The following is a 13,703-nucleotide window of genomic DNA, read 5'->3' as shown; positions in this document are numbered from 1 at the left end:
TTGTTCAGGGGAAGTGTTGATGCACTGTTGAACACCAGCCTTATCCCTCATTTCTGTGCTATTGGTTAAGTGCTATTTATGCACATAGCTGCCAGCAAACTGTTATAACCAGAGACACTGTTTGCAGCGTAGGCTGATCCGATCCAGTATCTGTATCGGGTTCCGATACCAACATAATTCACAGGTCGGAAATTTCCAATCCAACCTGCGGAGATTTCCGATCCATGAGCCATGTCTGTGCTTTAATGTTGTCTGCTGTAATGGCTCCACAAGTGTTTCCCTGCCGGTCAGACTTTATAAAAATCTCAAAACTGTAACAGAAGCCCTCTGACCGCACTGGGTGCATTGGCATCAAGGTTTATTATCCTTTATAATGTACAATATACAAAAATATAGGGTACCAAAAAATTCACAGTGTCTAAAAGGCAGTGATTACAGTCTACATGACAGGTCTAACAGTACACCTGGTAAGTTGCATAGAAGGGCACAGAGCCTCACATCGCAGGGGACAGAGCCCAAAATTGACCAGTCAGATGAGTGGCTCTCACACCAGGCCAACAGAGGCTCAGTTTGGAGCAAAAAGAAAGACATCTTCTGAGTTCTCCATTATATGTGATCATTTGAAGTCTATAGTATTTGATACTTGTGTGTATTATCAGTGCTACGCTGACTTATTTTCAGCCTGAGTTCCTCTGTCTGGAAATTTGATGTTTGAGCAGCTGGGGAAAGGTCATAAGCCACAGGCAGCTGGTCACATTGTGGAGCTCTGTCCCCAAACAAACCTCATGGTTGGTGTGTACTTAGCTGCTGCACTTTTTTTTTTTTAAACAACTATAAGGCTATTTTTTTTTTTTTTTTTTTTAAACAAACAGTGTTAGCTATACAATATACAGATACATTTACACGATCCTCTTCGGGGTCATTAAATGGGCCGCAGAAGGCTGTCGCTCCTATATACAGATAGAGCTCTCATCTCGTGCATGTACAGTAGCTGAACTGAAAAGCATTGCTGGGTTAGCATTCATCGATCAGGCAATAATAATAATAATAAAATATAGCTGTGAAAATGCCCTTTATAAACCAAGCTTTGACTATAAATAGAAGTCCGTTCCACCTCTGCAGGAACCAGAGGTGCGACGCTTTAACTTACAATGATCTCATACATGAAATATAGAAAAACCAGCAGAATGCCTGGAGTGTCAGTGAGAGAACATGGAAAAAAATGCCTTTACAGACCTCATATATAGTCATATGTATGAAAGCATTTACAGTGTATAAAATACAGTTACACCCCCTTTGCTCATTCAGGCATACAGACACGCATAGAGTACATGTGTTTGCATGTACGCACATCTACACACACATGCACTCATTTTGATCTTCACACAGGCAAACTTCTAAGCAAGCATAATTTAGTTTTTTTTTTTTTCTTTCTCAAGCGGGGTCAAATCGATGTTTTGTTACAATCTTTTTTTTTTTGTAAAAATCATATCAGTAATGTTTGTTTTCTTTGTGTTAACATTTCAGGTACATTACCGAACTGCTGGAAAAATCAAGAAAACAAAGGAATGTGTTCATTCATCGAAGTGAAATTAGAGAAACGACAATTAATCAGCTATATCTTACTTAAAATATTTCCTCCTATGCTACGGCTCGTCTGAACATAACAATTATCTTAAAAAACAAACATTAAAAAAAAAACAAGTGCCAGTCTACTAGCTTATACTACCATCATAGAAAATCCAATCCAGTTGTTCAGCACACTGGCCATATTTGATATGACCACCGAGCTATTTAGCACTCAGTAGAATCGATGCATCCATTGGAGAATCAATTGGAGAATCAATCAATTCTCTTTCAGAAGTTTTATTGTTCCTGGGGAGAAAAAAAAGAAAAAAACAGAAGAAATAAAAAGAAAACGAATCTCGCCCCTGCCCTCTATTGCATACAGGCACCCAAGGCATTCCCAAAGCTTTATGTACAGTTCAGAGCGCTTCCCACAACCCCCCTTGCTTTGACTCGACGACGAAACGTCCTTGTCCACGAAAGGTGTGTAACTCCGATCATAAGCAGATTTAGAGATTACTTCTCCCTAACTCAGGCTGATGTTTAGTGACTCTTCCAAGCAGCCTTCCAAAAACGTAATCGACTCTGAAGTTCTTATCTCTTGTGTCAAGTGAAATACCAACAATGGAGGGCGCACATCCGGCCCCAACAACCAAGCTGATATTGATCTCTAATTTATTTCATCATCGACTTCATTGAGTTTTCTCTTTTGTTGTTGTTCCCTCGCTCCGTGCTGTGCGGCAAGGACATAACGATATTCGCTGTTTGTTCTCAGTAACTGCTTTTGTTGTCAAGGGATTCAAAAGTTCATTACAGGCTGAGAATGTAGCTTGAAATGGAGAGGCGTAGAACGGTGACCCAGATCCAGAGAAATGTAATTCTTTTTAAAAAATTTTTTTTTAAGTTCTGTCCTTGCTCATTCCTGCAATTGTGGATGCTCGACTCAGCACCTGTGCTGAGGTGTTCCGGTCATAATAATCTGTCTAAAGCCGTTTTTTTTTTTTTGCACTGGATCCCCCACATGAAGATGAAGCTCTGGGTTGACACTGTTATGTCAAGTCCGGCCCTTACAATAACACACCCCGAGCTGGTTGCATCAGTCCCTGACTGCACCAGGACATGGGCATTGTTGTCCAAACCCACATCTCCTGATGGAAAGTTCCAGAAACGCCCTTGAAAACACAAACTCTACCATGCGGAAGAGACTATGGGAGTGAGGTGAGGGGTGATGGCGAACAGAGGAACCTTGCTCTGAGAAACGTTTCAGTTCATGTCGGTTCAGTTATGTCACCATGGCATTGGGGCGGTGTCCGTTTGAGGTGGCGACAGGGGGTGTCGGAGAGCCAGTTGTGGGGTGTGCCTCAGCTGTTGTTGCTGTGGTTGTAGGTCCTGCATGGCGAAGGGGAGGAGTTGGGCTGGTAGTCGTATTTGCCGAGTGCTGTGGGATAGTAGGTGGTGGTGTAGACGTTCGTCTGCTGGAGCGGCGTTGGGTAGAAGTTGGATCTTTCATCTGGCAACAGGTTGTTTTTGTTCAGTGTCTGGAATGACAGCAGAGAAAAAAAACAACTCAAAATTTCCACACTTTTTTGGTGGGGGGGGACTTGGACAGGATAGCTGCTTCCCTTTTATGCTATGCTAGACTAACAGTTTACTGACTGTAGCTTCACTTTAAAGGATACCAACATGAAACTGATGTCCATCTTCTCACCTGACTCTCGGCAAGAAGAAATATGCGTATTCCCCAAAATTTTAAACAAGTGGAAAAACCTGCCAAAACCATAAAATACTTCAGCCTGTTTCCAATGCAGGTCGACTTGTTTTCAGGTATTTTCTGAAATACCTGCTTATTCATTTTTAAGATACAAACTCTAATCTCTGGAAAATCCTGCACTCAAGTGTTGCGGTTCGATTTTTCACTGGAAACTATTCTTTTGCGCTAGAAGATGTTTTCAATTATGCTCAAGTTTTGAGGACTCAGTTATAGACGAATTGATACAGATTGTTTGGGGTGTGTTTTCTGTAAGAGGTAGAAATATCAGTGATTCTTGCCTGCAGGTAAATAAAATACCTCCACTAGCGAGGAGGTTATAGCTTGTGCGCTGTAAGTGTATTCATAACCAAAGCAAACCAATTGAACAAATTCAATTTGGTACATGTCAGGCATACTCAGTACACTAATATATGAGATGGCAGAAATTCACTGCAGCTCTCTTAAATAAAAACAAGTCTAAAACCCCCCATTTTATTCTAATGCAGTTGCTGAGTCTTGGTAAAAGCTGAACATAAGGTGAAACACTTTCCAGGGGAAGCATTAGACTAATGTAATCCATCTGAACAGCTCTGGGGACCGAGGCAGGAAGATAATCAGGTTAGAGTCGGTGAAATACACAACGCTGGGCATCATAAATTGGCCTGGAGGAGAGGGACCCTGCTGGATACGGTGCTGTAGTGGTAAACAGTGACAGCGGCTGCACATCCAGCACGGTCTGGCCGCCCCCTCTGGTCATTAAAGCTAATGAGTTCAGGCTCTCAACACCACGACGGCTGTCAGCACCGCGTCCACACAGCAACAACAATAACAGCGAGGACAACAAGTATCAGGAGGCTGACACAATCAAAAGCACCTGCTGCGCTTTGGTAGGATCTTAGTTACGGTCATATTGATAGGAAAGGTTAAGACGAATCCCTGCTGCTGGCACTTACTGCCTGATGTCAGACTGAAAAAATCTCTGGGTTAAACAATAATGCATTGAGAAGATGAAATGCAGTTTGCTGGGACAAACCCAAAGAGATACCTCAAGGCCAAACACTGAGGCGACGGTAAGATGTTAAATGATGTTATTTTACTTAAAGAAGTGGTATAACGATTTGTATTAGCGTCTCACGATAGGACATTGCTACCCTGCTTGCAGATGGAGGTTTAGCTTCACTGAAAACTGCAGCATCGATTGGTTATTAAAATGCACAGATTATTATGTAGGAGACTGGTTTTGAGCTTGAATAAAGCCTGTTGAGCAGTAACCAGCTGTCCTGTACTAAAAGCTTGAGTTGTGTGCAAAGAGGTTCCAAATATCTTCTGTACAAGTCTAGTACAACAGTAACAAAATTACTATTATTACACCAAATTGCTGACAAAATTAGAGATTAATTAGAGAATAATTCTTAATCACACAACCTGTAATTTTGTGGCTTATTTTTCATTTTTATTTTCTTTTAGCCTAAAATCAGCTGGATGAAATCTTATTTGAAAGAAGTTTGTCATAGTTTGACAAAAATTCTCGTTCTTGGTCTTGACAAAAACTAAATATTCACAATATTTTTGTTAACTATTCTTCTGATGATTAAAAAGGACTGAAATGTTTTGTGTGTTTTCATCGGCTAAACCAGAATAAAATGTTTCTCAGACTGTGGAGTCTGAGATGCAACAACTATCTTAGTCCTGATGAAGGAAATGTAATGTCGTCTCCTGATTGGCAAGTTAACTATGCGCTGAAAGGGATGTAAAAATATCTCTTTATTATATTATTTAATAGCAATAACATATAAATGTGAATTTCCCCCTGTGGGGATCAATAAAGTTTCATCCTTTCTTAATAATCGGAGCTGCTCTGTGATTGCTCAGAGGCTGCAGGGAGGGCAACCTGTCCAGAATTTTCAAGCCTGATTTTGGATGACGTAACTGAATATAACAGAATGAAATGAATCACTGTGCTGCCTCTGAAATGCAGAACAGCATATTTTGGAGTATCAAGTTCAACTTGGGAAAATAACGTGGGCAACGGCCATGAGGGGGAAAAAAAGTGGTTGGTGTCAAATCAGCAAATTCTAATTAACTTCAATCAGTGACTGGGGAAAAGAAACTCTATTGGAGCTTCCATGCTGACAATAAATGAAATGGTGGTGACAAAGATCAAACTCTAAGTTCATTTATCTACAGCTGTTTATCACGAGCCTGCTTTGAAGCACTTTACAGAGACAGGAAAATCAATCGTCTCCCAGAGTTTAACTAATCAGCAATCACTTAGAGAGCAAACAATAAAGGCTGCAGAGAATAGGACACAAAATTGCACCAAAAGTCTATGAACCTCCGGTGAAAATAGTTTCTTGACTTGCTGTAAATGTGAATGCACAGTAGACTGATAGCAGAGGGAGGTCGAGGGCTGACTAATACTAGAAAGTTAATGGGGCCCATTAATAAGGACTTGGTTTGTGGGCAGGTAGAAAGGCTTAAAGCCTATAGGCTCTGTATAAGAGCAAAGGAGGAATAAAAATGAATGGTAATTCATCATCGGTGGTTAGCGCTCTATTGAGATAAATGCATGAATAAAGGCTCTAAATAAAACATGACTCATATTCATTGACCTTGAATCTTCCACATTTACATTAGATCTTCTTGTACGTGTGAATAATAGGTGAATAGTACTATTTTTTCCACTATGACTTTCATCAGTGTAATATCTGAAAACGCACCTTGAACTCCATGGGCGTGTACTTCTCGTTCTTTGGCGTGGTGTTGCCCTTGTAGTTGAGGTGGTTCGGGGTGGTGGGGTGAATGACGGCGGACTCCTGCGAGGGCTTGTGGAAACGTTGACAGTAGACGTAGATCAAGAAGGACAGCAGCCCCGCCCCGAGGAAACAAGACACACCGGTGGCAATTAGGTGGATGGAGGTGAATGCTGGGAAGTGAGGAAGATACACAGCATGTCATAAAAGGGTTAGCATGCAGTACCGCATCCTGGTTTGGAAAAATGTCTTCCCACACCCTTTGGTCCTTGAATTTATCACATTTCTCATTCTGAATTAGAGTAAGACAGATTTTAAGTAGGTAATACAATGTTTTAGTTTTTGGACTAACAGTCAAGACTTTGTCATATAACCAAAACTTCCTTAGTTCAATTCAAGCCTATGTTGCATCTCACACATTCCTCTCTCTCCCATATTTTCCAGCCATTTCTACACTGCAATCTGTCCAAAACAAGGCGGGATATAACAAATAATTAACAATTCCCAACTTCACTCACACAATAACGTGATCTTTTCCAACATTTGATCAAATTACTGGGTTGTCCTTGGTCTTTGCTTCCAATTTTTCAACCTGGAAACACCGTCAGCTTTCTCCTAAACTATGCTCCAAAAATCTGTCTCAGAGTAAATTTAGCCGGGGAAAGAGCCGTGTGCCTTCGCAGAATTATTCATACAGGTGTACGGCTCAGCCAATATTACCTGGCACTCATCAATACTACTCTGTTGATTATGCCCATGCCAACGCTGTTTGCTTGTCCTGTCTTTCTCCAACAAAACCTCATCCTCATTGTTGATTTAACTAAAATGTAATACTCATGTATGTGTTGGAGGGGGATTAGTTCTCCCAGCAAAGCCCTCGTTGCTTCTTGGATTCTCCTTCAAAGAGCGGAGGATTTTAATGCTCAATCTTACTGTGTAACACTTCAGTATAAATGGTCAGTTCTTACACATGAGTGCCTCAGTCTTAACTGAGCTGTTGTCTGGCTGTGTAAGGATGAGAGGCCTGTTAAGTTAATCTGAATTTGTTTTCTTCTTATGATGAAACAGGACATGAAGCTTAACGTGGGCTGCTGTAACAATTTATGCAAAATGTTAGTCTCATATTTTGTCCACAATCAATTTTGGTATCTCCTCTGTGTCGACCTCTGTCTTTGCAAAGACAGGAATGTGCACTTCGGTTTGTATTTTTGGTTTTCTGTTTCCTAATAATTTTGAGGTTATGAAAAAAAAAACATCTTCCATTAGTGAGTCCCACATTTCTTGCTGTTGAATGTGCCTCAGTTTGCAATTATACTAATTACAATATACAACTTGTGGCCCGTTTCAGGTACATCACAGTGTACATAATGTTCCTTCTGTCTCCTGATTGGCTATTAGAATTTTGCACAGACTGAAATAAACAAAAAAAAAAAAAAAAGATGAACATAAAATGTATGAAAACACATCATGGACAGACATCTGTGGAAACAGACAGGGGCAAAAAAAAACCCAAAACAAAACATCCTAACATGCACACAGAAACAAAGCGAAGGCAGCTGTTAATCCACTTACCTCCACAGTGCTGGTCCTTATCAAAACCAGATGCAGGGAGAATGACTGCAGAGAGGAGAGGAACACAGGGTCAGACACACACATGCATGCACATGAACACATACACATGCACACGCACACACACACACTCTCCCTTGGAGAAACAGCCTTCAGAAAACAACAACCACCGACTGTAACACCAGGAGAGTTGACACATGGAGAAATAAAAACAGTGAATGAGGAATTGAAATGTTGTTTAAATTGTTGTGCAAACGGTCCATTTCCTTCAGTGAATTCCAAAACTTTCTGCAGAAAAATGGACTGTTGAGTGAAAAAACAAAACCAAAACAGCTCTTCTCCGTCAGATTGAACCTATCTAGATGCTGTTAGAGACGCTTGACGGTAAGACAATAATTTACAGCTACAACACGTCCACCCCCCCCCCCTTCACATATCCCAAAAGAAAAGAAGAGGGGAGCAGGGAGGGTTCATGTGTGTGCAAACAGTTTGAACCGCAGTACCACATCTCTTGATTAATTTTTTGGCCTAATTTTTCAGCTTCCTCACGGCCCCCTCCCCTCTGCCAGTGACCTTAACAAATCCATCCATCGCCTCATTGAAATTTGCAGTGAAATTAGATGTGATTTGGTGTTGTGGCAACCCATTAATATTAATCGCCTTCGTCTGGACTCATTAGGGATTCTGAGTGTGGAGAGGCTGACTCTGGCAGGCCATGAAAGATCATTTCAGGAGAAACTTTCTGAGATCATCATCAGCATAACAAGGTGCGCTGAGGCCACAAGGTTCAACTGCTAACTTGTTGGATTCACATGGACTTAATTATGGTTAATTAACAGTAGCAGATGAGTTTAGTGCACAAAGAGGCTGTCGGCTACATACACACAAATAAGGTATGTTTGTGTGTATGCATGGGAAAGGATGATGGCGAGGATGGCGAGGATGGCTGCGATGACACTGAATGACGGCATTACTTGTTTGACAATGACAGATGAGCTGTGTCCCCAAATCACAAGCTGATGCTTTAAATGAAGCTGAGAAAAGAAAAAAAAAAGGTCTTAAGGATTGTGGGCTGACCCTGAAGCTCCCCCTAAATTTAGATGGTCTGACCTCACAGAGACCAAAACCAGCAGTGTCTTTGGGTAAACCTCATCAAACCTCCAATAGATGTAGTAATAGTAAAAAAGGTTTGATGATAACTTGATGTAGCTTCCTGTACATGTCTTTGCACAGTTAAAACAGCATAGTAAACATTAGTGCTAAAATTATTATAAATATTTATTTAATTATTAACAAATTGGCTATTTGATTTTTGGACTGGGTGATAAATCACTACTGTTTTTTCACTGGAATTATATTGAATAATATGATCTTATATATCTTATTTATTTGCTGGACAACTGTCAAATAACCTCAACCTTCTGCCAGTTGCTAAGGTTTTACAAAATGTCAGGGAGTGGAAGTTTTCAACTATTCAACTATTTACTTTTCTTGTAAACTATTTACTTTTGCTGTCAACATCCCTTGCAAGGAAAACACGAAGTCTTTTTTTTTTTTTTTTTTGAAAAAGGCCAAGCACATCTTGTTTCCACGTCGAAAATACAAGATTACAAATTTCTATTTTAAGGCGTCTTAAACTAGGGTCAGACAGGCCAACGGTTGTGAGTTCAATCCCTGGACCAGAAAAGCAAAAAAGCAGTGCCTGCCACACTCACATGAACAACCGTGTGATGCCCTTGAGCAAGGCCCTTAAGCCCAGCTACTCCAGTGGAGCTGCTCAGTGGGCAGCAGATTTGGGCAGGTCCCATGTGTGAATGTGTTTAACTCTGTGAATATGATCAGGATGTTCCTGTAAAAGTTTGCCTCTCAGTGAAACTACCCTAAATAAATTAAAAACAAAAAAAACAAATTCAGCCCAAAAGCAAGATAAAACAAGTGGAAATCGTGCGGTTTATTTTGGGATATTCAGGGCATCAAAGGTTGTCTCCACAAAATTTAAGCAAAAGAACATTTTACTCGAGGACTAAAAGAGGCTGCACATGCACAGTGTGTATCTGAGAGCTGACTGACTCACCAGGTATTTCATTGCAGTCTCTGCGCTGAGTGCTGTTCCCCACACAGGGAGTGTTGCCCTGAGCGCCACACACCCGACTCCTCATCTGCAAGCCTGAATCATCACAGGCCGACCACAGCGACCAGGCCATCCAGCCACCTAAACACAGAAAAAAGAACAATCAATACAAACCCAGACAAACACAAGGCCACACCAGACTCAGACTCAGGGCTGGAAACCAACGCGCCCACCCAGGCTGTCACCACCCGCGGCCACTAACCCTCCTGGCCAACCAAACAGCCCAAACACACCAAAAAGTGTTTGTGATGTAAACAGGATTGAAAGAGTAAACCCGTGGAGAGTTTGTTTAGTGCATAGCGAAGATGTTTGTCTCCTGAGCCAAGCTTTAGTGCCGTTTCCCCGCAGCAGGCAACCGAGCAGTAAACAAAGGCTCCTACCCAAGGGGAAAGAAGAAAATTCCCAACTCTCAGCTCCTCCCTTTGAACCATGTACTTGTTGCATTCTTTCACCCTGTATTTAAAAGCACCGGAGTGGAGGGAGCACTGGCCACTGCAATGAAAGGCTGATGAAAAAGCTGGGTTGTTATTCAGGGTGCTCTCAAGTGTGCAGTTTTGGCAGAGAGGGCGCGAGTAGAGGCACAGGACGGGCCTCTTTTACCTTTCCTATCAGTCTGCTACTCACCGACAGGCTGCCCAGTCACCACCATCTGCTCCCTTCTTGCAGCACAACCATCTAGACACACAAAACACACAGACCACCTCAAACATGTTTAATAACCGTGCACCACTACAGCCCGCTTTAATTGCTTCATTTATTCCCATTTATTTTTGTCACCCAGACGACCCGCGTATTCGCACTGTTGAGTCGGAAGGAACGCCATCAGGCCTGAGGCTGCTCGTTAGTATTCTGTCCTGACAGTTCTTCCTGCTGTCCTCCATTACTGGTGGACACTTTAATCAAATGACCTGCGACAGGGGCATCAAATATCCCTGTGACTGACAGCCAGCTTGCCTCTAATTACACATGCAGAGAGGGCAGCGGCACCAGGAGGACCCTGATAGATGATTGATGTCGTGCCTGTCAATAACTTACGGACAAGGAGACAGAACGGGGCTGGAGAGGTTGTTAGCAGACAGTCGATCGGCGCAGGCCTAAAGGGATGTGTTAGTCCACGTCAAACAGGAAAACATTAACCTGATAAAGGAGGCTGATTAGCATCTCGACAAAGCAGGGAAAAAGACAGAAAGCCATTTACCTTTCTTTGTCTGTAATTACCGGGGAGGCTGACTGTAAGCGTTACTCTCCCTGTGAATGACAGTCGGGCTGATTCAAAATGAAAAGCAGCTGAGGAAAGTGACAGTTAAGGGGAAACTACTGTTTAATTCTGGCAGAAATCATCTGCACTACAAGACATAACTGTACACACACACGCACTTTGAGACATATCTATATCTATCTATCTATCTATCTATCTATCTATCTATCTATATATATATATATATATATATATATATATATATATATATATATATATATATATATATACACCCCCCAATATTCCATTGAACGGATATTTACCAGGGCCATTTTTGTTTTTCAGTAAAAATTTATTTAAAAAAAGGGATGAAAATCACATTGTGGTGACAAAATGTTGAAGGCTGTTTGACATATATCTGTAGAAACGGAAAGAGTGAGGCTGAACCTTTATTATGAGTTCTGATACCGGACTTTTTTCTCCTCCTGGATTAGCAGGCGGATCTCTCATGAATATTTCAATGTCCTTGTGGGAGCAGAATGGGAATAGGGGGGAACATGGAGGGCGTTGTTATACATCTCACATCTCATCATCACATGATGTGAGTCTTTGGGCTAACCTCCAAATCAAAGACAAAAAAAATTAACACAGTAATATGTTAATTAGAACTTCTAATTTTATTTCAACCCGACAGTAACGTTTTTGTTTTACTTTACTTCTTTTTGTGTGCGTTATTGCGCACTTCTGTTATTTCACTTTTTAATTGTATGTTATTAAAGGATCAGTTTATACGAATGACTGAATAAACTTAGTGGTATCTTGATAGTTTTGTTTTTAATATTCAAGGCTTTAAAATATCCACCTCTGAGATTTTGGTCTCCTCCCCAATGGAGGTACAAGAAATTACATTTGTGGAGCTCAGAGCTTTGAGAATTTGTATTTAAGAAGATTCAACAGCAACGTGCCTTTCCAGAAAAACTGTGGCTCTTTACACTGGATACTCCACAGAGGCCTCAGCAGTCAGTTTTCTTTAAGTTTGCCTTCTACTGAAGAAACAATTCAGATGAAAAATGTTGACAGTGTGTTCTGTGGATGACCTTTTAAAAGTAATTAAATGCCCACATATGAATTTTACATAAGGTCATAGGTCTGGAACAATGCCATCAAAGTTCACTGCCAAATCAAAGTTTAAAGCTGATTTTTATTTATTTTATTTTTTTTGCTAACTTAATGAATTTGAGCTAACTGATTCATCAGTTTTATCCTGTTTTACACCAATGAACAATATGTTTGTAATTGTTCTGCGAAAGAATCTGTTTTTGTGCAAAAACTTGGCAAAGAGAGTCAGACGTACACCTGATACTGTGTTTTGTTTGATTTTAGTACCAGTATCAAACATCAAACACTTGACACAAGCATTTTGAAGCTTGTGAAACATTATGTGAGATTCCCATATGGCTAATACAAATGGAACAAGAGGATCTCTTTTTAAACCTTGCTAGAGAGGTTGCCATGGCGCTCAGAGCTCCAACAGCACAGTGGGAAAGACATGGTGGGAGGACGGGTTGTTCCCTCAGCATGACTGTTTATCTTTTCACGTATCTAAGACCTGGTTTATTCATTAGGAACAGATGAAAGAAGCAATTTAGCGAAGGGGAGAACACAGAAATGACAGGGTGTGGGTGACGACTGCCTGCCTGTAGGTGAGATGAAAGAACCCCAAGCAATGGATAGCATGACAGAGTTAGATTTTGAATTAATGTGTGACCTTACCGTCGCAAGTGTGTGTGTTACATAGGGCCTCTTCGGTGTGTAGTCCTATGCAGATGTCCCCTCCACTGGCGGGAGCAGGGCTGTTACAGGAACGTGTGCGTTGATAGTGACCGCCACCGCAACCCACTGAGCACTGGGACCAGGACGACCAGCAGGACCATGCACCTTTCACTGTAATACACACACACATATAAACACATTATACAGCATACTCACATGCCTATGCAGATATGATAAGATGCACATTAATCCAGACTATCCTGGCTACCAGTTAAGATTAATGTTCTTCTTAGTGGCACACTGTATCTGGAAAAACATTTTCTTGAGTAAACCTGGATTCATTTCAGTTTAAATGTCACAAATGAGACTTGAGGCTTGACAGCTATGATGCTTGGCTTCCTTGAAACTTCTCTATGGACGTGACAAGACCTGAGGCTTCCAAGAAAAAAAGGAACATTCAAATCTTAAGTTTTGTCCTATTTAATCCCAGAACAATGAAAAATAATAAATACAGCAACAGACAATTATTTCATATGGGCTCAGCTCGATACAAAGGACTTAAGAATAAAAAAAATGACGTCATTTCAAAGGTCAGTATTTAAAGACTTGCATCATAACTTGCAATTTTCTTGTGCAGACTTGTAACATGCCTCTGTAAGATGCTGCCCTTCCAGTTTCTTGTTTGTTCAACATTATTTGTGTGAGTTTGTGGACTTCAGGGGCCAGCTGCACCAGGTGAACGTACCCTAAGGCTTCAAGTAAGATGTGTTTTTACCCTTAAGCAGAATTTATACCTGTTGCAGCACCTGGGCATCTTTCTGTATTTTTAAAAACTTGTTCAGAACTTTATCAGGTCCTACAGACAAAAAACATTCTGTCTCTTAATTCACTGATTTTTATTTTATCTTCTCTTGCTTATTTATCTGAAATTTGATTTCAGATTTTTCATGTTAGACACATTTT

The 13,703-nt window shown here is 40.9% G+C and overlaps 1 protein-coding gene across 3 annotated transcripts in view; it reads right to left on the bottom strand.

The window, feature by feature from the left end:
- Positions 1-341: 341 nt before the first annotated feature.
- Positions 342-13,703, bottom strand: part of sema5ba (sema domain, seven thrombospondin repeats (type 1 and type 1-like), transmembrane domain (TM) and short cytoplasmic domain, (semaphorin) 5Ba) — a 149,876-nt gene continuing 136,514 nt past the window's right edge. For 2 of the 3 annotated variants that reach the window (XM_041057011.1, XM_041057009.1), the window contains exons 19-24: positions 12,741-12,911; positions 10,394-10,444; positions 9,713-9,850; positions 7,642-7,686; positions 6,037-6,242; positions 342-3,104 (exon numbers count right to left, since the gene is read on the bottom strand). In XM_041057011.1, coding sequence (XP_040912945.1) covers positions 2,928-3,104; positions 6,037-6,242; positions 7,642-7,686; positions 9,713-9,850; positions 10,394-10,444; positions 12,741-12,911 — 788 coding nt within the window. In that variant the 3' untranslated portion in view covers positions 342-2,927. The remainder of the gene's footprint in view (positions 3,105-6,036; positions 6,243-7,641; positions 7,687-9,712; positions 9,851-10,393; positions 10,445-12,740; positions 12,912-13,703) is intronic. The other variant, XM_041057012.1, reaches the window with a different exon arrangement.

This window comes from Toxotes jaculatrix, chromosome 15 (assembly GCF_017976425.1).
Source record: "Toxotes jaculatrix isolate fToxJac2 chromosome 15, fToxJac2.pri, whole genome shotgun sequence".
NCBI lineage: Eukaryota > Metazoa > Chordata > Actinopteri > Toxotidae > Toxotes > Toxotes jaculatrix.
Note: the sequence above shows the minus strand (reverse complement) of the source record. Positions and strands in the feature narration are given on the sequence as shown.